The sequence below is a fragment of the Manacus vitellinus genome, unplaced genomic scaffold (genome assembly GCF_001715985.3).
Source record: "Manacus vitellinus isolate BGI_N305 unplaced genomic scaffold, ASM171598v3 scaffold_12_pilon, whole genome shotgun sequence".
Taxonomy (NCBI): Eukaryota; Metazoa; Chordata; class Aves; order Passeriformes; family Pipridae; genus Manacus; species Manacus vitellinus.
Genome location: NW_021938949.1, coordinates 9,647,090 through 9,670,919, shown reverse-complemented (window position 1 = coordinate 9,670,919; position 23,830 = coordinate 9,647,090). Strand labels below are relative to the sequence as shown.

At 37.4% G+C, this 23,830-nt stretch overlaps 1 protein-coding gene across 3 annotated transcripts in view; it reads left to right on the top strand.

Annotated features, from left to right (window-relative positions):
* Nucleotides 1–23,486, top strand: part of TRRAP (transformation/transcription domain associated protein) — a 75,504-nt gene extending 52,018 nt beyond the window's left edge. For all 3 annotated transcript variants that reach the window (XM_029957781.1, XM_029957782.1, XM_018067332.2), the window contains exons 58-71: nt 1,055–1,250; nt 1,502–1,767; nt 2,493–2,593; nt 5,165–5,366; nt 6,474–6,638; nt 7,752–7,842; nt 9,346–9,545; nt 10,308–10,569; nt 17,115–17,340; nt 17,902–18,119; nt 19,665–19,849; nt 20,101–20,304; nt 21,208–21,402; nt 22,155–23,486. In XM_029957781.1, the coding sequence (XP_029813641.1) occupies nt 1,055–1,250; nt 1,502–1,767; nt 2,493–2,593; nt 5,165–5,366; nt 6,474–6,638; nt 7,752–7,842; nt 9,346–9,545; nt 10,308–10,569; nt 17,115–17,340; nt 17,902–18,119; nt 19,665–19,849; nt 20,101–20,304; nt 21,208–21,402; nt 22,155–22,439 (2,796 nt within the window). In that variant the 3' untranslated portion in view covers nt 22,440–23,486. The remainder of the gene's footprint in view (nt 1–1,054; nt 1,251–1,501; nt 1,768–2,492; nt 2,594–5,164; nt 5,367–6,473; nt 6,639–7,751; nt 7,843–9,345; nt 9,546–10,307; nt 10,570–17,114; nt 17,341–17,901; nt 18,120–19,664; nt 19,850–20,100; nt 20,305–21,207; nt 21,403–22,154) is intronic.
* Nucleotides 23,487–23,830: the final 344 nt, after the last annotated feature.

The following is a 23,830-nucleotide window of genomic DNA, read 5'->3' as shown; positions in this document are numbered from 1 at the left end:
CACTATCTAAGAAGGTACCTCTGCTAAAATTACCTCTACTAAAACTACCTCCCACAGCAACTCATACCTTGGAATTTTTATAAGTAGATGCATCAGATAAAGTGAATGAATATGGAAGTTTTCTCCATATGCAGAGAAAGTTGTCAAGTAAATAGGTTCAGTTTGTGAGCTCAGAAAGAGGCTTCTTGATGAATTTAATTCCTTCCTACTAAGTTTTCACACGTACTTCAAGTATTTTTCCCCCACCAAGAATGGCAGCATCTGTAGCATGAAAGAATTAATATTGCTAAATAAAATGCTTTCAGATATCAATTAAAACGAGCTTTTAAAACAATCTAAAATGTATATATCCCTCATGAAGAAATGATAAATTAGTCAGTGACTGACAGAGGTACAAATGCAGGCATGAATTTGCACTGCAGTAATTACTTTTTTTTTAATATCAGATAGTATGTGATTAAATACCCATGAGAAAATTAAATTTATGTGATGAATGGGTGTAGGATGAAGGTTAAGCTATTGTGAGAGCTGATACTGAGATGACTGTAGGAAAATATTACTTTAATTTATTTTGTTTCAAGAGATTTCACTCTGTAAATTCGAACTGCCTTTTTTTTCTCAAATAGTTATCTCATTTAGTTGATTAACAATGAATACAACTGTTATCTGCCAAGTGGTAGCTTAGAGAATACTACATTGGCTTTATTGTACTACAGGTAATTAAATTCCATTAAAGTTTGTGGGCCTTTTCTTCAGGTGGTTGAAGTTTTAACAAACTGTCTGCTGCCTTTAGTAGGTTCGAGACTAGTGCCATCTTCTGTTTGTTCCTCTCCTTAATTTGGGGATAGGAGAGGTCAGTGAAAACCTGTTCTAAACTTCAGTAACTTCCCAAAGCTCAGGTCTTTGCAGAATCTAAGTAACATATCAGGGGCATGTAGATACTGTTTCTCTGGACATTCAGGCTTCTATCAAGAAGTCAGAGTATCTATCAGTATCTATCAAGTACCAGAGAATCGATACTTAATTTATATTTATATTGTTTAATGTTTTCTAGGCAGCACAGCAAATAATTGAACTTCAAGAAGCAGCCCAAATAAATGCAGGATTGCAACCGACTAATCTGGGGAGGAACAACAGCTTACATGATATGAAGACTGTTGTAAAGACTTGGAGAAACAGGTTACCTATTGTGTCAGATGATTTATCCCACTGGAGCAGCATTTTCATGTGGAGACAACATCATTACCAAGGTAAATCTGCCTGGTCCAGTGTGCATTCATCATAGAATGTTCTAGACATTGTCTGAAATAAGTTCTTGGTTGTTTTTTTTTTTTATTTCAACGTACAGGAGTGTTGATTTTGACAAGTTTTTGATTTTACTCAGTTTCCATTTAAGTGTTTCATTACCTTAAGTCATCCATTTCATATGTGTTGCTGTATAAGGTGCCACTGTATGTATAATTTTATTTATAACGACAAACATTTCGTGGTGTATTTCCAGCCATTGTGACTGCCTACGAAAACAGCTCTCAGCATGATCCCAGTTCCAACAATGCCATGTTGGGAGTTCATGCCTCTGCATCAGCAATTATCCAGTATGGAAAGATAGCTCGGAAACAAGGGCTGGTCAACGTGGCGCTGGACATCCTGAGCCGCATCCACACCATTCCGACCGTGCCCATCGTGGATTGCTTCCAGAAGATTCGGCAGCAAGTGAAATGTTATCTGCAGCTGGCTGGAGTCATGGGCAAGAATGAATGTATGCAGGTACAGCAGCTTTAGCACTGCAGGTGTCCTTGGAACTCGTGGGATTACAGGGGCCATGAGATGTATTGATTTAAACAGGCTCCCTGTATCCAGGACAGGGGCTGAATTTCCTTGGCCACGTTACGCCCTGCAGGGAGTGGTGTTTTAGTACTGCTGTTATAGTCCAAAGCATTTAATGTCCCCTTTGAACTGAAAACTGTGAATATATTAAAAATAGCTGAACCAAAAGTAAAATGGAAGGATATTTTTTGAAATCTTACAAGATTGATAAATGGAAGGGACTTGAAAAATTAAATTACTTATATAGGAAGAAGCCCCACTACTGCAAGACTAACTGAAGCTCCAAATCAATGCTAAGTGCCTAATTCATGAGTGGTGAATGCTGTCAAACTGAAGTGAAATTGTATGTGTTGAAAGGGGAAAAATGTGATTTCAGGCAAAACCCACTGGCACGTGATCAGCAAATGGACCTTGTAATAAATATAACATAAAATAAATAATATTATAACTTAAAGTGAAAAAGATAACCTGATGAATGTTGTCTATGCGTATTTGTTTTGCATAGGCCAGTGGAAACTTAAAATTGTTTTCAGTCTATTTTTTTTAAATGAAAATTAAATGCTAGAAACTCAGGCTATTTAAATTTCAAGAGAATATTTTGGCACTTTCATCTTAATAAACTCTTCCATTTTAAAAGACTTTTCTCACTAAGACTTATTTAACAGGGTCTTGAAGTTATTGAATCAACCAATCTGAAGTATTTCACCAAGGAGATGACTGCTGAGTTTTATGCACTGAAGGGAATGTTCTTGGCACAGATTAACAAGTGAGTATCTGGCTGGAAGAGGCACCAGCACACAGCTGAGAAAAATGCAGCTGAAGTATTTCAACACAGGGAGCAGAAAAGCTGGTCCATATGTTTCTACCAGCCTAAAATTTGTCACAACTGTATAAGAAAGTAAAAGTATCTGTGAGAGTTTCTTTGCAGTTTGAAGATGTAACAGTTGGTCGTATTTCAAAGTATTGGAGGAAATATCTGGTTAAAGCAAACATTGTGCCAGTTGGATTTTTTCCAGGTTTTATGTTTCATGGGATGAGATGGAAGAGGCAGGGAGAATAGGTTTGCCCAATTGATACTTTTTTTTTTCTTCTCTTCTGTGAGTGCTTAGAAAAACTGATGTTTAACTGATGTCTTTGTGTAGTTGGCAAATGGAGGTTGCTTTGTTTCTCTCATTTCTGTTTCATTGTCATTGACTGTGTCCCTGTAATAGCTGCAACTGGTCAAGACATGGGGAAATGTGTGGTGATGTAGTTCAGAGTTCTCAGGTAAATCTGGTGTGTGGAATGTGGAAATGGAACATTCATTTCAGATAATTGAATTGAAAAGCCTCATATGGTGTGTGTTGGAGGCATCTTGCACTGCAGCAATTAAACACCTAAGTTCAAGCCTTGCTTTCACACAACGACTTTTGTGATGGTTTTGCTTTATACTGACAGGCATTTTACTGTTTTGAGAAAGATCTCTCTTTAATTCAGTGAACAAATATCTCAGCAGTCAAATTTTGTTTGGCGATGCCAAAAAACCCCCTTCCAATTTCAACAGCTTTTAATATGCCTGGGATTTAATGGCAACATTGCTACGTGTTACATATGGAAGGAATAATTCCTTTACCACTACATTGTGGCCACTTAAAGAATGAAATCCATCAGGTTTTAAGCTGTGCATTGCAACCTCACATAGCAATTTAAGTCAGGAAATGATGAATATCTTCTGTGGATACAAGAGAGAATTTTAAATAGGCAGAATGCAATTACTTTGATGGAGAGTGCAGTGGGCTTTTATATGGTCACAGGCTTAATTTTAGTTGAGGTGTAAAGAGAAGGAAGTGTACCTCCCCTATGCTTTTTAATTTTTTTAAATTCTTTCAGATAAAAGCAGCTAAATTGTCTCTATTCGTTCCTTTAGGATAAAATGGATAAAGGTTTCTGTTTAAAACATGGTTCTGATGTTTTTTAACCTTACCAAAAAATATGCAGGCATGACCATGAGGTGAGGAATTTAAGGAGGTTTCAGCTGGGACCAAGGGCAATGTTGAACCTGAAAATGTGACTGTGATTACTTGTGTGTCAACTAAACTGAAGTGAAAGGTCACCTCTGCTTTTGCATCACCCTGTGCTGCCCAGTGGCTGGGCAAGGTGATAGAAACCATTTTAAGAAAGTCATCTGAGGTGTCAAGGATGATGGATTGTAGAGAAGGAGAAAAGAAAACAGAGAAGTTCCCTTTCTAGAGAGGGGAAGCAGTGATACAAAGTCATCCATCAGCTGCTGCTGGAGTAGTTCACTTCAAAACCTCCATCCAGGGTGCAGGAAGCCTCTGAAAGCAAGGAACATTAATGTAGCCTAGAAACTAATACATGACAGATAAAGCTGTTTTCCTTTTCATAGTTTGGCTCAATAGCTGGTCATTTTAATTAAGTACTATCCTCCAAGCTAATATTTTTGTAATAAAAGTACAGGCAATTTTACAAAAATGAGTCGAACAAGCATTGCATTACTTTTGTATGGTTGATTTCAATGCTTATTCTATAAGGGAGAAATGAGGCTTTCTGTTAATAAGGAGGCTTGAAATGTTTTAAAAATGTCTTCATTTCAGTAATGCTTATGGGAGTTTTCTCATCCTTTATTTTTGTGCCTAAAAAGTAACATAGATTCAAGGACTATATGTATTGGGATGAATCATGCCTCATCTTGGACAAGGAACACTTGAGGAAACGTAGAGAAAACTTCAGAAGTATCAAACAAATAACCTTTTGGTTACCCAGAACTGTGTGATTAACCTTTAAATTCCTTCACTTTTCCCACTGAAAAAATAAACTGTTACAGCTGTGGGGATGAGGACCTGACTGTTTCCAGAAAATGATTGTAAAATTTTTCACGACTTTGCTGGGAGAGGAGTTAAATAAGATGCAGTTCTCTAAAAGATAACTACTATAACATCTTCCTAATGTCACTTTAGTCCCTTTTTATGTTCAGCAGAGCAGCATTCTTAAATACATTTGCTTCTGCTCCCCTTGTGTTATCATTTGCTCTTCTTACTCCCAGTGTCACTGCTTGAGTTCCCATTGCAGTGCACTGGAAGCTTTTTTCTTTTTTTTTTTTTTAAGGGAGTATCTGGAGATCTTAAACACTTAAATAATTGTTTCCATTATAAAGCATTTACTTCTGTAGGTGCTGAACATCAAGGACTGCAATGACAAAACAGTCATAAGAGACCTTACTAGAGAACTTACACTGAGTACTAAGAAAGTAATTGCCTGCCCTGTCAGAAATCTGATTTCTATAATGTAGTAACTATTTCTTAGCATAAAACTCATATTCTTCCTCGTCACTGTGCAGGTCTGAAGAAGCAAACAAAGCTTTTTCTGCAGCTGTGCAAATGCACGACGTGCTGGTGAAAGCCTGGGCCATGTGGGGGGATTACCTGGAGAACATCTTTGTGAAGGAGAGGCAGCTCCACCTGGGGGTCTCTGCCATCACTTGCTACCTGCACGCCTGCCGGCACCAGAACGAGAGCAAGTCAAGGAAATACTTAGCAAAGGTGAGAGCTAGAGGTTTCAAAAAGAATTGGAGCCTTCAGGAAGGGCTGGGATAATGTTCGGTGCCCAAATTTGTGCAATTGGAGAAACAATTACTGAGGGAAAGCTTTCATTTTGGTAGAAAGTCTTCATGGGGCTGCTCTTGGTTGCATGTAACTCATCTGGGGTTTTTTTACTTCATTGAGAAGTCTGGGGTTTCCTGTAGTTGTGGAACTTTTTTGTAGAAGGAAGAGGACAAATCACATCCAGCCTTTTTGCTACATAATGCAGTGAAATACCTGCAGAAAGGCATCCCTTGGTCCTTTAAAAACTAACATAATTTGAGCTCTTTTAATCATTACTATGGATAAATAATATTAACTTTTACCTCAGTATTGCATTTTATTCCAGATAGGCCTTTTCTGTGCATTTTTATCCTGAAATGCAACAAAATGTTGCCCAAAAAAAGCTATTTGTAGTATATGTTGCTCAGTTTGGGGATATTTAATCTCTCTCATGAAGAAAATTAAAAAAATCATAGCAGGCCATGGAAGATCTGTTCTGAACATGAAAAAACACAGAAAATGCTCTTTGAGATTAAAGGTGACCTCAATAGCACCCTGAAGTTTATTAGTCTCCCTGTTTGGCTGCATAACAATTAATGATTTTTAGTCAATGCTTAATATATTTACATTTAAATTAAACTAGAAAAAGTATCATTAAGGGTGAACTGTTAAAATAATTAACAACACCCAAAGAAATAATCAGGTTCTTGCATCAAGGTTCATTTATCTGAATTGCATATTTTAGGTTCTAGAAACATGCCCTTATTTTCTATTTGCACCTGCAAACAAAACCCAGAGAATTCCTGGAATGCAGTCATGTTCATTTGCTTCTTTCTGTCTTGTTTCATAGCAAGGAGTGCACTTATATTTATTTTTACATCCTTTAATTATTATTTCTAAGGGAAAAAATAACATTGGCAAAGCATAATGAATGTAAGTTCTTGTATCTGAGGCAACTTTAACACTTACAAAGACTCCACAGTCATACCAGTAAAATAGCTCTGTGTTTTTCTGCATCATAATGATTGATGTGTCTTAAATTTAAGCCCTGAAATTCTCTTCTAGGTTCTTTGGCTGCTGAGTTTTGATGATGATAAGAACACCTTGGCAGATGCAGTGGACAAATATTGTATTGGTGTCCCACCCATCCAGTGGCTGGCCTGGATCCCACAGCTGTTGACGTGCCTGGTTGGCTCAGAGGGCAAACTCCTCCTGAACCTCATCAGTCAGGTGCAGAAGATAATCCCTAATTCTCTATTGGCTGTAATCTTTGTTTTTAGAATGAGATGTCTTGCAACCCCAGTGTGCTCAGCTGTCTTCTGACAGAAAAAAACAGATTTCAACAAGTTGTAGTTGCTTTTTTATTTGTTGAGATCTGTATAAAATCTTTAGATGTGACTGCTTGCTTGGAAGTTGTACTGTAGTTGGAGCTTAGACTCATAAAAGTCACAGATACTCCTGTTTATCTTGCCTTTAGACTTCAGGTCCGTTGAAGGGATATAAAACTAAAACATACCAAATTTTCTGTGTTACTATTTTAAAACTCTTCAAATAACTTTTTGAACTACAGCGTGAAGCATTTGTGTGTCAGGTTAGTGAGCTGCCATGAATATCATATTACTGAACATTTTGCAAAATTTCTACCTCTTACCTTATCCATTTGGATGAAGAAGGGATCCATGATTTAATAGAATTGTGGCTGGAGAAGCCTCAAACAATGTCTTAAGAAGTGCTCTATCATGGGTAGTGTGAACCATAGTAGACGTGGTTCTTTCCTTTAATAGATACTGAGATTTACAGATTTTAAAGGGGATGCTGGATGTCAACATCTCTTTAGCTTTTTTTCTTTTTTTAATGGAAGCCATAAAATCCTTTTTATTTTTGGGTGCCATTGGTATCCCCTTGCATTAAGTGCTACAATTAGATGGAGTAAGGTTACTCTCTAATGGGCTTTCTTACCAAGTATCGTGGGGCTTGCTGGGAATTGTGGCCTAATTTAAAGACTAACCACTGTCATTATGTCTGTTTTTCTTCCATTATGCACATGAGTAAGATCTTTGAGCTGGCCCAGCTGGTGCTCTGACATTATGCTGTTTTCAGGTTTATTAGGCAATATGATCTGGAAGCCCTAATTAGGTAATGCCTGAACAGTGTGTGTAGGGAGTTATCATTTCATTCTCTTCGTGTTTCTGTTACTGAAAAAATCTTTAATTTCCATAAACTGTTATTTAATGCAAAGAGCTGATTATTACCAAATTGTACTTATTTACCACACAATCTGTACATGTTGGTGTGATCTGTAGCCAGTATTCCTTGCCTGAGTATATGTGTGTCTCCAAATAGGTGGGAAGAGTCTATCCCCAAGCTGTTTACTTTCCTATCAGGACCCTCTATTTGACCTTGAAGATAGAACAGCGAGAGCGCTACAAAAGTGGTGAGCTTGATCTTGATGAAATTATTTGTGCTCTTTGTAATTTAGTTTTAGTTTGAGTTTCACCTGATTTTACTGAGAAAACAGATTCTCTAGAAAATGTACCAAATCAGCAAGGTTAAGGAGGAAAATTCTTGATAAACTTTGCTTGCATTGATTTGTTTCTGTGAAGTTAAATCTACAGATGGCTTGAGCTGTCTTGAATTTTCTTGTAAAAAATATTCACCAAGAGGACTTTCATCTCCTTCATTTTCCTGTCACCTTAATTGAGAATCAAATGTTCTCTCATGGATGTTTATCTTTATAAATTTGTGGAGAAGTAGAAAATTCTTGGTTTATAAATACAGGAGAGCATCACAACCTTCTAAGATGTTCTAGTCTAATTTTCATTGGCAGCATGAACCTTGCAACATTCAATTTGTTTTCAAAGGAGCCACGCTTGTAAAATGAATGTCTCCATATTAACTTCTTATGGTGAATTATCAAGTAAAATAAGCATCTAAGTTTAGACAAAATAAAATCAATGTTGACTTTGAGAAATGTTTGGGAAGTGGAGAGAACATTCAGCAACTTGCACAACACCTTTTTTCCCCAAGAACAAATCAAGTTTAGAATAGTTATGTCAAATGATTCCACAGAATTTAGTTGTTCTTTTGTCTCCTAATTTCCTGGGAATCCCAGGAGAGCTGCTTGAAGAACTCTGCCTTCAGTTGTGTGTTCTTTATTACAAAGTGCATTGTTTATTTAATTGCCTTTTTCACTTGAGAATTAGTTCACTAAATTTCTGCATGAGATTTTGCAGGACACTAATTAAATAATGTTTTATTTTTCTTTGGCTGCTCCTTTGCAGAAGGAGGAGGTGCCCACATACCCTAATAATTCATTCACATCCAGCAACAGAAGTTTCTGTGCAAATTCTTGATATTGCCCCACGCACATATATAATAACCAGTAAAATATTTTCCTGTAGGCTCTGCCACAAACTAATGCTTTGTCTGTGGGTTGTGTGAGTTAGTGGGGGTCATCTGATAAAGCAGAGCTCTGTCCTGAATCACTGTCTGACAAAGTTGTCATGCAAGAATGTTCTGTACTAAAAGATACACACTATGACAATTTGTCTGTTGTTGGCATCAGCATATTTATTCTTCAGTTACGTGTGAAAGATCTCCCCAAAAGGGAGGGGAAGGAAATGCCCATAATTCAAATAGTTTGATCCTATATGAAACAATGTCTGTTACTTCAAGAGCATGGATTGGTAATTTAAAAGCCAAGGCTACACACCTCCTGTGGGGCTTTGAGGAGTGTTTATTTTGCTTTAGTATTGAAAGGTCTGTACCATTAAACAGCATTTTTACAGAAGTTTTTTGAAATTCAGATTAATTAACATGATTAATACCTAATGTAAATCTAAAGCCAATTCTTGGAACAATTTATTTTATTTCATACATGAATGTATCAAGTTCATGAAAGGTAATTCTTATTTTCTTTTTAATTTTCACTTCCCAGATTCTGGGCAACAGCAGCCAAGTTCAGTTGGGAATCAGTCCCACTCTGCCTCAGACCCGGGGCCAATCCGAGCCACTGCACCAATGTGGAGATGCAGCAGAATTATGCACATGCAGCGGGAATTGCATCCAACACTTTTGTCTTCTCTGGAAGGCATTGTGGATCAGATGGTCTGGTTCAGAGAGAACTGGCATGAAGAGGTATTTGGCTTTAATACACCTTCATATCTGTGTATGGTCTCAGGAAAAGTTAACTGCAAAATATTTATCCATAGTTAATTTTAAGCATTAAAACATAACTATTTGTTTGGATTAGTAAACTGATGTATCTGTAGAACTGACTGTTCTGATTGGAGCTGAAGGGTCTTGGTTATTTCTGGAAGCAGTACAGAGATTTTCCAAAGCTATTAATTTGATGAATGCATCTAGGATTGAAGCTGTTCCTCGTACTAACTGAAACTGTATATTCTTACACTGGGTTTCACAGATACAGTTTCCCTGTGGATCTGGTGCTCTGTGACAGGTTGTGATTATGACCTGAAGTTTGAATTACAACAGAGAGCAGATGGACCTGCCACTCTGACTCTGATTTGCCTCTCAAAGTGTTGGGCTGTTCTGTTCTGCCTAGCTAGAACAGTGTTTATTTGAAGAAGGTTTCCTCATATCACATAATCTTTTCAAGTATCACAAAATATGAAATCTGAAAGTTAGCTGCTGTTGGAAGAGCAAGGTGTCCTTTGTGTTGCAGCATGTCCCCTGCTCAGCTTGTTTGCAGTGCTGGTGAGAATCGGTGCTGTCATTCTGATTGACCCTCTGATGCAATTGAAGAGCAGAGTTTTAAGTAGATGTTTCTGAGAGGATAATTTTACTGCACAAAACGTAGTGCAAGAATAAATATTTGGTGTCAAATCAGAAGGCTTAAATCTTCCTGACTATTTTGCCTCTTTTATTTTTCATCCTTAGGTTCTTAGACAACTGCAACAGGGCCTGGCCAAGTGCTATTCAGTTGCCTTTGAGAAAAGTGGAGCCGTTTCAGATGCCAAAATCACTCCTCATACGCTAAATTTCGTCAAGAAGTTAGTCAGCACTTTTGGAGTAGGTCTTGAGAACGTCTCTAATGTGTCCACCATGTTTTCTAGTGCAGCCTCAGAGTCATTAGCTAGGAGAGCACAGGCAACAGCTCAAGATCCCGTGTTCCAGAAATTAAAAGGGCAATTTACAACAGGTAAATGTTTAAAATGTTTTCTTAAATGTTACTTTTAATCTCCAGAGAAATCTCCCTCAGTTCAGCTGTGAAGGCATTCTGCTCTTTTATTCCAATATCTTTCCTGAGAGAAAATTTAGAAAACAGCACCTTTCTGTCATGCACCAAACCTGAAATAGTTTGTTCCAATCTTCTGTGGAGTAATAAAGGTAATTCAAGTGAAAAACAGACATCAACATAGAGAATGAGTATATTGTTGTATTTTTATTACCTAAAGCTGTGGTTTGATCACAGATGTGTTTAAAGATAAGTTAGATTACTTCACTATAATATTTTGCCATTTGCATAGAACTGCCTGCTGGATCTGAGGGACAATAATGATCTCTGCTTTACAATCATGACAGAATTTAATGCAATTTTCACTGCAGAACTCCAAACTGACAGTATTATGTGAGGTCTTTCAAAACAGTCTACTTCTGATGAGTAAGATTAGTGTTTTGGATAACTAGATTATAAAAATCCTATTACCCAAATTTACATCATTTGGTAAATTGAATCAATAACTTTAATCAGATCTAATAAAAAAAGATACTTAAGGGAAGTAGCTTCTTTGCTTCATTCATTTTCTCTTAACCAGTGGTTACATATTTGAGTATCTGCTGTTGATTTAAAATTCTGAGAAAAGCTTGTGTACAGGAGAACATGGGTTTGATTTGTTTGGTGAAAGGTGTGAAGGCCACCCAGCTCATACATAGCTGAGGGTGACCCTGATTGGCGTCAGCGCTTTGGATTGCCAGGATTCTGAGGTTTGCATCAATTCCTCCTCAAACAGAAGCATTTGAGAGCATTTGACAAGTAGACTTGTGATGTTTTTTCAAGCGTTTTACTGATAATATTGTGAAAATAAGTGATCTGATGGGAATCTTGTGAGAGTAACTCAGTTGCAGGCATGACCTACATATTTTGTGCACACTGGATTGCACGATGTCCTTTCTGAGCACAACAGTTGCATGACAGCAGATAATGAAAGTCCTGAACCATATGATGAAATTTTTACTGGATGAAGTGTACTAGGGAGGAAAATGGAAGTAGAAACATTTTGTGTGTCTTCAGTGGGAGCATACAGGGAGGAAAAAAAATTATTGGGCAAAGATTAATGGGATGAAATGTAATCCATCCAAAATATTGGATTCTGTACCTAGAGCTGGGTAATAATGCCAGGCACAGGTGTAATTTGGGAGAGGAGTGGCTGGAGAGCAGCCCTGCAGACAGGGATCTGGGGGTGCTGTAGATCCCTTCCAGCTGAAATACTCTACATTAAATGTAAGTTTGGACTTATTTTTCAGTTTTAGTAATCATTTATATGAGTTTGCATTGCAATAGTAGTATAACCACTCATATATACTCAACAAAAATAACTCAAATATAAGAAAAATGTTGGTCTGTTGTAGTATCTCCTGGTTTCTCTCCTGTGAGCATCAGAGAGGTCTGAGATTTCAAAGGTGTAAAGGAAATGTAAATACAACACCAGACTCAAGTCTGCAATATCTGAAGCAATATTTCAGAACATTTCTAGAGAAACATTTAAGAGAATTTAATTACAATTCAGTTACAAGTTTTAATTAAAATAGAAAATGGGAAGGATTTCCAGTTTTTTTATGCTGGTGTGAATTTTTTGCATATCTGGGATATATAAATGGCAGTTAAGGTTTTCAGATTTTTTCTCTCTTAATCACAGCATTTATAAAGAATAATATGGAACAACGTAAAACTCGAAGAACAACAACATAGGCCTGGACATAAAAATCATGTAAAGTCATTAAATGCAAAGTGTTTCTCAGTAAACTTATGTTTAATAACGGTAATTAGTTTTTTGTTGAAGGTTTCATGTTTTATTTTCTAAGTATAATGAAATACAAGTGTCTGCAGGATACAAATAATTATTTTGCTTAGTGCTGGAATTGATTTTATTCTAATCTAATACATTCAGTGTTTTAATTCACAATTTAAATGTGGGAAAATAGCAGAAATTAGACCAATCAGCATACATACTAATTTTTGTAATGTAATTCATTATGTGGAAAATGAAAATAAGTTTTTTATTGATTTTGTAATAACGGTAAAATATACATAAATAAATGAAGGGGGTTGTAATTATTGTATTGAAGTTAGGAAAGGCTGTTTTAACACTATGAGAAACCATTTGTAGATCATTCCTAATGTGTCCTTCTGGCACAGTAGAACCTTCACGTTTGCTTTTCTGAATCTCAGTACCCCTTGCATCTGGGTGATGGACAGATAATTACAGTGGTTGCCTTCCATTTCACAAGTATCCACACTGAGGAGCTGTCTTGGAGTAAACTCTTTTCTCCAATTATTTCCAGATTAATGCTGACAGCTGTGTTCTATACATACATTCAACTGGGTTTGATTGCCTAATCATTTCCATCAATATCAGAGTTGCATCTTGATTCCTGTTTGGAGCCACTGGGGACTCTCACACCATTTCTTATATTCTAAATACTTTGCAGCAGTCTGGACTGTTGGAGCTGTGATAGGTCACTTTATCCATCCTAATGTTGTATTATAAAAACAAATTTTACTTTGAATTTTTTTTCCTGTAACTTCAAATGCATAGTTCTTTGACCATCTGTTCTTTGTTCCTTCTCTCCTTTTCTGCTAAACCTTTGACATCAAAGAACAGGCAAATGCTGAAAAATGCTCCCTTTGAGAGCTCTCTCAGCAGTGAAAGCAGAAGAAAAGCTGCCTCAATTGTCCTTTTGTGGGCAGATGATGGTTTAGAGTTTGGATCAGCTTCCTTCTGCAGCCATCTCTCCACTCAGGCTGAATACGAATGGAAAATTCCAAAATATACCCTTAAAGAGCAAGATAATTTCCTCAAGAGTTTTGTCACCCAGCACAATGAATTCTTCACTGTGAGTGGAAAGTGCAGGCAGAAGGAAGCTCCTGGTGTGGCTCTGAACTGTGGGGAGAGGGCAAGGGAAAGATCTGTTAATAGTTTTCAGCTTTTTTAAGGATTTCTTCTTTCCCCCCCCCCAAGTTTGAGCATAGCATCCCTTTAGTAGCTCTTTCTTTGCTTCCCTTCCAATTTTTAGATAACAGGATGTTATCCAGGAAATCCAGATCAAGAGATTGGAGTTAGCATCATATTTGACCTTGGTGTCTGGTCTATGCAGGCTTGGTTTTCTGGAGCTGAGTGATAAACCTGAAGTTCTGCTTCATAATTCTGCTTTCCTGTCACTGAGATTTTTCATCTTTGTTGGTGCTTTCCAAAAGTTCTTGTGAGATTAGGAAGAAGTTTTGGGAAACTGTAGAATATATAAATGTTTGAATAATAACTTCTAAAGCAAGACAGTGCTTCTCTCTTGGAGAATACTTGGATGTTCTTCAGTATCATGTGCATAAAAAATTTGACCTGTTCTATAAAGCTAAGCTTGTATTTCAGTCCTGAATAATATCTTACATGATGGATGTCACGTTTTTTTTGTTGGAGATCCTTGGGTTGGAAACTTTAAAGTGTAAACATGCTTTGCCTATGCTGAGAATAATCTTTAAAATCTTCAAGTCAACTGGTGCTTGCTCTAAAAGCATTAAGTTGCTTTTCATTGATCAGAACTATTTTCTGACAGTATTGCAGAAGGGGTTTATTTTTTAGTTCTGGAGACTTAGTTTGGAAGTCTTTTCTTTGTTTTCCTGATGCTGTGTTAATGTTCTGTAGGTCAAGGATTTGGATGACACAGAGGATTTGGTACTCTAATTTTGCTACCTCAAGTGTATTTTTTGGTGTTACTTCATGACAAGTGATGGTACAGCTCTCAATCAAAATGTGTTAAGCTTTATCTAGTTGTGTGAAGAGCCATCAGGATTTTTTTAGGTCTGTCTCACTGGGAGGAAGATTGGGCCCTGTTTGTCTTTGCATTGGGAGTGGCAAGAAACTTGAGCAGCTTTGAGAAGAGAGAGCAAACTGCTTCTGCTGCAGTCTGTGTCATGGGCTTCTGGGAACATCTCCATTAAAGATGGGGGGGAAACTTCCCATCCTGTTTAGAAAAAGATGGTGCAAGTAGTAAAGTATTTTAGACCAGCGTGTGTTAACTTGAGAAAGCTCTTCTTCAGTACTGTGTACTGAAAAAATGGATTTTTTTGAAACAAAAATACTGTTTATATAGGTTAAGATGTCTGCAAAGCAGAGAGACTTTGTACACAAATGATGTTTGGTCTTGTATTTCCCCTTCTTCCAGCTGAAGTGATTTTTCTTCTCAGATGGGCTCTCTGTGACACGAGCAGAAAGACTAATTGAACTCTGTTTTTCCCATCTGCCACTGGGAAACAAAAGAACAACAAAAATCCCAAAATAGGCATTCAACAAACTAGAGTTGCTCTTGTGGAACTGAAGGACTTTTTTTTTTGTAAGGAATATATATTGATGTGTATTTTTACCACTTTGGTGGATTCACATTAGCACAAAAACTAGTTGCAGTTGGAGGAGACTCTCCTGCACTTCAGAGATTCAGGAGATAAATGATGCAATAATTTTGTCACTTTGATGAAATGATTTACTCCCACTGCTCACTAGAGGGTAGGCTTGGGATTATAATAAGAGTGTTTTACAGTGGTATTGCAATAGATGCACTGCCCAGGCAGAGAAAGAAAAGGGAATATCACAGAGTTATGCTAATTTCCCTCATCCATAAATATGAAACTCTATTTTTCATTATAGACTTTTTTTCTTACAGAAATGGAAAGGATTTTGTATGTGGTGGGTTTTTGCTGAGTTTTAGACTAGTAGACTTGGGACTTTCACTGAAAGCTTTCAACATATCAGTATGTTGTGGATACACAATGAAATATGTTGGATTATGGTTCTCTGATATTTTGTTTAGGTATCAGAATAGCAAAATGAAAGAATCCTGGGCTGCATTGTTTCTTTTTGCTATTGGCATCTTTACATGTAAAGAAAAGAACTAAGAGTGTATGTATGGAATGATATGAACTCTTCTTGCTAAAAGAATGAATGGTCTGAGCTTGTCAGACTTCTGAGGGGTTTAATTGTGGTTGTAAGAAACTTTATATGCAGTAATTGCTGTGTGCACATACTTAATTCATTCTTGGCACACTTGCAGATAGATGTTTGTAGCATATTTATGTGGTCAAAATTTCTTCTTTTAGCAGCACTCATGTTTGTTTTGGGTTTTTTATCAACTTAGAAAAATACTGAGTGTACGTAATATTGAAATGAAGGTTCTGCAATAAGAGTTAAACTCATTTTTGAGACTGTGTTAGCTTTCTGCTGTATTTGCATCATAATGATGATTCTGCTCTTCTTTAGTTGTAAATATCAAAAATACCAAATTGACATTCTCTTTTTCTTGCTGTTGCCTTTTCACTTGAGAGATGTTGAACTTAAAATGGCGTCTTTCAGACTGGTGTGGAAATGAGTTTTAAAAATTCAAGTCTGTTAGTTCACTTGCACAGTTTGGATGCCATAACTGATGAGGTTTGCAGAGAGCAGTTTGTCTTCTTATCCAAGTGTGTGTAATCTCTTTGTAGTGGTATTGAAGTGCCCAACCATCCTTTCATTTATTTGTTTATTCATTTCCCCTCTTTTGGGAAATGCAAAGACATTTATTTATTTATTTGTTTGCTTTGTTCTGAAGCTGGAGTGAGAGCAATGTTGGGAGGATGGTATTGGTGTGACCCAGAAAATGATCAGTATTGCAGTGATTTCTGTTACAGAATTACTTGCATGATGTACTGAAGACCATGTACTGACCTTGAGAAAGTTCTTTCCTCATGTGCATGTAGTCTAAAGGAGATAATTCACACTGTAATGCTGTTAATATTGCAATGGAAACGTTGGGCTGTTCACATAATGTTGTCATTTTTGCTTAGACTCTTGTATCTGTTTTTCCTGTAGTGACTTTCAGTTGTTATCTAAGTCAGGAAAGAATAAGAATTTTCTTGCAGCTGAGAATAGGAGAATAACAGTAATAAGAGTCTTATTCCTTGTCCTCACAGATTCCATGTTGTGTCCTCAACTGAGGTTCTTTCATCCCTTTTAGAAGCAAAAAGTCCCCATTGATTTAAATAAATAAATGAATGATGTGTAATGAAACAGGCAGAAAATTATAGTGCTACACTGTAAAATAAGCCTACTTTTCCTCTTTCACAAATGGTCTGATCTCATAACTTAGGGTTTTTACTGTTTTTTTTCTATTCCATCTGGTTGCAGTATGGAGACAATTCAATACATTAATAGTATTTAAATTTTTCACAATATATTTTCTAATGTTTGACTAAACCAGGAAAATGTTGGGAGGTTCATTATATACCAAATAACAGAATATTTTAGAGCTGTATGCAGAAAAGAGGTAGCACATTCTGACAGGTTTAAGGTATATATAATGTTAGGTCTTTGCTGAAAGGTTTTCTGTGGAGCTGAAACATTCAAGAGTCTGTCTTTTAAAGGCAGTGCAGCTCTGGGGGGATTGTGTGTTTGATTTGCACTATTGAATTGGGTGACTTGTTTTTGTTTGGTTTTTTTTCAGATTTTGACTTCAGTGTGCCAGGGTCAATGAAACTTCACAACCTTATCTCTAAACTAAAGAAATGGATCAAAATTCTGGAGGCAAAAACTAAACAGCTTCCAAAGTTCTTCCTCATAGAGGAAAAGTGCCGCTTTCTAAGTAACTTCTCAGCTCAGACTGCAGAAGTAGAGATACCTGGAGAATTCCTTATGCCAAAGCCAACACATTACTACATCAAGATAGCAAGGTAACCTAAAAATACCCTTTGGTAGATGTAATTCTGAAAACAGAGGAGAAATTAAAGCCTTCCCATCCATTCACTTTGCAAAAGTAGATGTTGTGTACATTTTATATATATAAATTACATATAGAGAGTCATACTTTAACACCCTTTTTATTTTATCCTTCAATAATTTTACATTGCATCACTAAACGAGTGTAGTTAAAAGAAGAGTATATTTGGTTTTCTTGTATAGTGATGTAAGTTGAGATTAGTGCTTCTGTTGTAATCAATAGAGATACTATTCTTCAAAACAGTGGTAAAGGTCTCATCTAATGATTAATTGTGCTCAAGAACTGTGTTTTCTTAAAAGCAAATAAAATGCAGCAGGACAGCTTTTTAAACTACAAAATAGAAACCACAGGCCAGCTGGATAATAGAATTGTACTTTGTAATACACTTGTACTGCCTTATTTATTTTGTCTATTTTTATTTGGTTTGGGTTTGGGTTTTTTTTTTTTCTCCATCACGATATAATATCAGAGGAGATTATCCCAGGTGCCTTTATTGCCCCTTTCTTCCTGCCAGGTTTATGCCAAGGGTGGAGATAGTTCAGAAGCACAACACTGCAGCCCGAAGGTTGTACATCCGAGGCCACAACGGGAAGATCTACCCGTACCTGGTGATGAACGACGCGTGCCTGACCGAGTCGCGCAGGGAGGAGCGGGTGCTGCAGCTCCTCCGCCTCCTCAACCCCTGCCTGGAGAAGAGGAAGGAAACCACAAAGAGACACTTGTTTTTTACAGGTACCGAAAAGAGAGAGGCTTACATTGTTTTTTAAATGTTATACTCGAAGGTTATGTTTGCTGAAGTTTTTTTTGACCGCTGCTCATCGCTGATTGTGAAGGTTTTGGTTATTCAGAAGGGAAATTCATATATGCCCAGGTGATTAGTCTTGGCTGGCACTGTAGCACCTCTCTGAAGAGGGGTGTTTTGTGTGTTGGGAGGAATTTCCTGTAATTTGAGGGTGTCTATCCTCAGGCAGCTTTGGCTTCATCAGCCTTGACTGTCTAATGTCAGCTTCACTCCCTTTGAACAGATTTCTTCATGAATGAGAACACTTGCTGGCAAGCTTTACATTAATAAAGGAAATCTTGCTGACAGCCTCCATCCCCCAATTTCTTTTTACTGAGGTAAACCAGCAAACAAACATGCAGGTGTAGCATATTACCTGTAAACAATGCTGAAGTGTAAAAGAATCAGAAACATGGACAATGAAGAACAGAGGGTTAGGGTTTTGCATCAGTCTGAGGCAAGAATAACAGAAATGTAATAGATAAAGCCTTGAAAAATATGCTAAACGTGGCCACTGATAGAAAAATAAATCCTGTATATAACAAGCTTCATTAGATAGCATGTTTTCCTTCAAAGAGCTGTTTTTAAACTATAGTGTTTTGTGGTTTGATACTATTTGAAAGAACCTGAAGAACGTTCATTTCTCTGCTGCCAGAGGTTAATGGAAGCAGACCAGGAGGAACAGCTCATTAACACCCTTTCTGCAGCAAGCATTTTCTTCTTTGAGATTGAAGAAGTTACATCAAACAATTTAAATGCATTTAAACAACTTTTCCTTATATTTCTGAGGTTAATGATGAGAGAACAGTTTTGGTGGTAACTGGAGGTCGCTGTCAAACAGGGCCAACAGTGTCACTGGAAAAGCCAGCTATGGAAGAGGCCTTGTCTGTCTTTATGTAGGTGGGGATGCACAGAAGACTTGGTAGAATAATAAATCAGTTAAGCACCATAAAAGCACAAATAGGGTTTTTGCAAGTTTGCTGCCCATCAAAGAAAAGCTCAGTGGCTTAAATTTTCTTATTATTGAGTATTTTTCTCTGTCTTCAGTATTTTACTTCCAGACAGTGTCATTTAAACATCTATTCCTCAACCGTGTCCAGATTTTTTTCCTCCAGTTTTTCTGAATCACTCTAAATACCCTATTAAGCTAAGTAGTTTTGTCCTTCAGAATAATTTTTATTGACATAATGCCAGTCTCATGTAATCAGACGTTATGAACCTGTTTGCACCAAGCATTACCCTGGTACTAAAGCTAAAGAAAAGTAGGAAGAATGATGGGTGCTCAGGTTTTTTTGACAACACTGTTGATGTTTCTGTTAAGATAAAAAAACCCCACCACACTGCTGTAATACTTTTTTAACTGAGCTTGTGAGTTATGAGTGCAGTAATAAAGATTTTCTCTTGGCACACTTCAGGAGCGTTGTAAGGGCTGACGTCTCAGTGTTTGGGCTCTGATGAGCTGCTAAGTTGTTCTGCTCTCTCTGTCCCGTTCCCAGTGCCCCGTGTTGTGGCGGTTTCTCCGCAGATGCGTCTGGTCGAGGACAACCCGTCGTCGCTGTCGCTGGTGGAGATCTACAAGCAGCGCTGTGCCAAGAAGGGCATCGAGCACGACAACCCCATTTCCCGCTACTACGACCGGCTGGCCACGGTGCAGGCCCGGGGCACTCAAGCCAGTCATCAGGTAGAACGAATTTGATTCCAGGGCTTTCCTTGAGCACTCTGCTGGTCCCTGTGCCCCAGCCCGACTCTTCACCTCTCGTTAGGTGTGAGGCAGAAACAGCACCAAACATTTCAGAGTTCAAGTTCGGGGTGCTTTTCCTGAAATGAGATACAGCAGTTAAGAGAAGCTTGGTAGTTGCTTTTGGTCTATTTGTCTGCTGCTAAGAAGTGTATTAAAAATGACCTCTTTCAACTGATACTTTTCCTGTGTAGGTTCTCAGGGACATCCTTAAGGAAGTGCAGAGTAACATGGTCCCACGGAGCATGTTGAAGGAATGGGCCCTGCACACGTTCCCCAATGCCACGGATTACTGGACTTTCAGGAAGATGTTCACTATCCAGTTGGCCCTGATTGGCTTTGCAGAATTCATCTTTCACTTAAATAGACTCAACCCTGAAATGCTGCAGATTGCCCAGGTATGCTGTACTTTGTTCTAGGTGTGTGCTGTTGTCCTTCATCAGGTGGAAATTTGGACTGTACTTCTGAAATGAGTCAAAATTCAACATATATAATTAAAAGTGCATTTCAGTAAGGTTTTCATTTATATGTGATTGCACATCTTGTAGGTAGTAATTTAAACTGCAGTCCCTGTGGGCATCAACTCTACCTTCTGTGAATTTAGAACTTTGTCTGTAAAACCCTTCTTAGATATTGGGATTCTTCATGTAAATGACTGATAAGTCTCTCTTTTTAGTCCTCCTTCAAAGATATTGCTTTGAAGATACCTCTGTGTCAAACAGATTTAAGAAAAATAAAATTTAGGGGCTTTATTTTCTTAAAGGGCCATATCCCTTTTCAAATACTGTTCTCTTTTCAGCATTGCTACAACTCCTATTAATAGAGATTTTTTTCTGTTTTAACCCAACATTTAAAATGAGCCTTGCCACCCTAAGGTGGTATTTTTAAAAGTCTCAATGTCATTTTAATGCATGGAGGGCTGTAGTCTGTGTAGCAATTAAGATTCTTTAATCCCTCCAGATAAAATCAGCTGCTGATACTGAACGCTGACCCAGAGATCTGTTGGCAGTGACTCCTTACAGATTGTGCTACAGAAGAAACTATTCCTCAAGTTTGGTATAACAATAACCTGTATTTAGTAAGGGGTTTGGACACAATGTTTTGAGAGAAATACATACTTGATTTTTGCATACTTTTATAACTTTTTTCCTCAAAAACCATTTGGCTAAACGAGTGAAAAGCTATTGAAATACTATTGATACTCTGAGTATTAACAGTAAACAAAAATCCATCTTCTTTTGGCTTTATGAATGGAAAATTGTTCCTTTAATTACTTTGGGGCATGTTTCTTTTAAACCCAGGACACTGGCAAGCTGAACGTGGCTTACTTTCGCTTCGACATTAACGATGCCACCGGAGATTTGGACGCCAACCGTCCCGTCCCGTTCCGGCTCACGCCAAACATCTCGGAATTCCTCACCACCATCGGGGTGTCTGGGCCCCTGACTGCATCCATGATTGCAGTAGCTCGCTGCTTTGCACAGCCAAACTTCAAGGTTTGTGCACCTTTTGCAAGATTATTTGCTGGCTGGTATTTGGCACTTTATAAACTAAACATTTTTGGTTCGGGTAGAAACCGAAAGGTGTGTGTTTGTTTTGAAATGTTACCCAGAGGTTGTCACAAAGGCCAGCTGAAATGCTGGAAAGGTGCCTTTTTGGAAACGTTTTAGTTGTTACGGGAAAACATTTGAGTCAGACTGGACACCTAAAAGTTTGGTTTAGAAGCTTGAGACTGTTGGAGTTGACAGATTAATATCAATAACTCAACTCAGTGATGAGAAAAACCAGGAAACTATTTGTTGCAGGCATTTCTTTTTCATCCAAGTCTAGAACTGGCCAATATACACACATGCATATATAATAGATATATGTATGTATGTTGTAGTCAATGCTCTTGCCCTGTTTGGCAGAAAACAGTATTCCCTGAGAGTGTAATGACTGTGCAAAAAAACCCAGCTTTGCAAAATACTCCTGATCTTTGCCCAAGACTTCTGTGAGTGTGTGTGGGGAAAGTCATGAATTTAGTGGAGTCACTTAAAAATAGAATGTACACGACTTTTTTATGTAAAGAAACACCTTGAGAAGAAATAATAAAAGACTGTTGGAAGCCACACTCATCTTGCAAAGACTGAAATTGCAGAAGTGTCAAAATGCTGTTGATTAAAATCTAGTTACAATTCTGTAATCTGAGAGAACCTGATGGTTCTTTGGATTAAATGTAACAGTCTGATTTTTCTTCCTCATTTAGGTTGATGGCATCCTAAAAACTGTGCTGAGGGACGAAATAATTGCATGGCACAAAAAAACCCAAGAGGACACATCCTCTCCACTCTCAGCAGCTGGGCAGCCCGAGAACATGGACAGCCAGCAGCTGGTGTCACTGGTCCAAAAGGCTGTCACTGCCATCATGACTCGACTGCACAACCTGGCTCAGTTTGAAGGAGGAGAAAGCAAAGTCAACACTCTGGTGGCAGCTGCAAACAGCCTGGATAATCTGTGTCGGATGGACCCCGCCTGGCACCCCTGGCTGTGACTTGAAAGTTTCAACAGTTTAGTTTTTGTTTGTTTGGTTTGGTTTTTTGTATTTTTTTTGTTTTCGTTTTTGTTTCTTTTGTTTTGTTGTTGTTTGTTTTGGGTTTTGATTTTTTTTTTTGCTGTTGTTTGTGGTGTGAGCCATACATTGTGTTAAGAAAATGTGAAAAAAACCGCTTTCCAGCCCGTGGCTTACCTGTCACGCTGCCTTCTGTCAGTTTTTATTGTTGTGTTTACAGTAGTACGGTGGTTTTACTGTTTTTTTAATTTCATTAGATGTTTCCTTCTGTTTAAGAAGTTTGTTTTAATATGCAACAGCAGCTTTCACAAGTAGATTAAAGTGAGGAGAGAAAAATAATATACAGAAAAATCTTATTTTATGATGAAGACTATGAAACTAGCATTGTTAGATTTAGGGTCTGCCATTCCTAATAACCTGCAGTATATAAATTTTTTATACAGTAGTAAGTAATTTTAAAAAAGAAAGATACAGTATTCCTGTTACTGAATTTTACTCTGTGAAATTTTACTTAATCACTCTCTCTTCATTATGCCAAATTGAAGGCACAAATAAATTCTCTTCCTTTAAGTTTGCTTCAAATTTACATGAGCAATGTTAGTTTGTACAGACAATTTTGTACCAAATGTTATAGAGGTGAGTTTTTGTTAGGCACTGAGAAAATGATGATCAAATTGTGCTGACTTTTCCTGAAGCACAAGCTATGTACAGTAAAAGTGTAAACCATTTAGAGTATTTGGGTTAGCTGTGGACAGTGTTTGGGGGGGAAGTTTATAAAAGGATGGAAAAAGCCATCCTTTCATACGTGTATTTGGCTGTAATAGATAAAAAATGAAATCCTATGAAATTCTCTTTACTGTTTAGAATTACAGTAGCTTCTTTAGAATGAATCTGGTCCTTTGTAATTTAAGAAAAGAGCAGTTAATGTTTCACTTGTCTTTCTGTTGTGTTAGCATTTTTATAAAACTTCGATGTTGAGAATGTTAAATTTGTACAGAGTGATTTTTTCAAAATAAATATTTTGTAAAACTCTGTATGGTATTCATTTCATTTAGAACATTATTAATACCAGAATAAGAGTATGGTTCTTCTTTGTATAATGAATCAAGCATGACCTCTTCACTCCCATGCTTGGTTTCTCTGTTCCTTATGTATGGAAGTGAGTAGGATAGAAGGAGTCATGCTGAATGCCAGTATGTACAAGTGGAAGCTCAAATAAATGAATGTTAAGGATTATAACAGGATTTGGAAAACAAACATATCTTTTCGGGGGTGGGCAAAGATTTGCTTCCTGATCAAAATCATGTTGGCAAGAATAATCTGAACTTTCTTATAAAACAGCGCTTCCTGCATGTGTCACAACATGCTCTGTC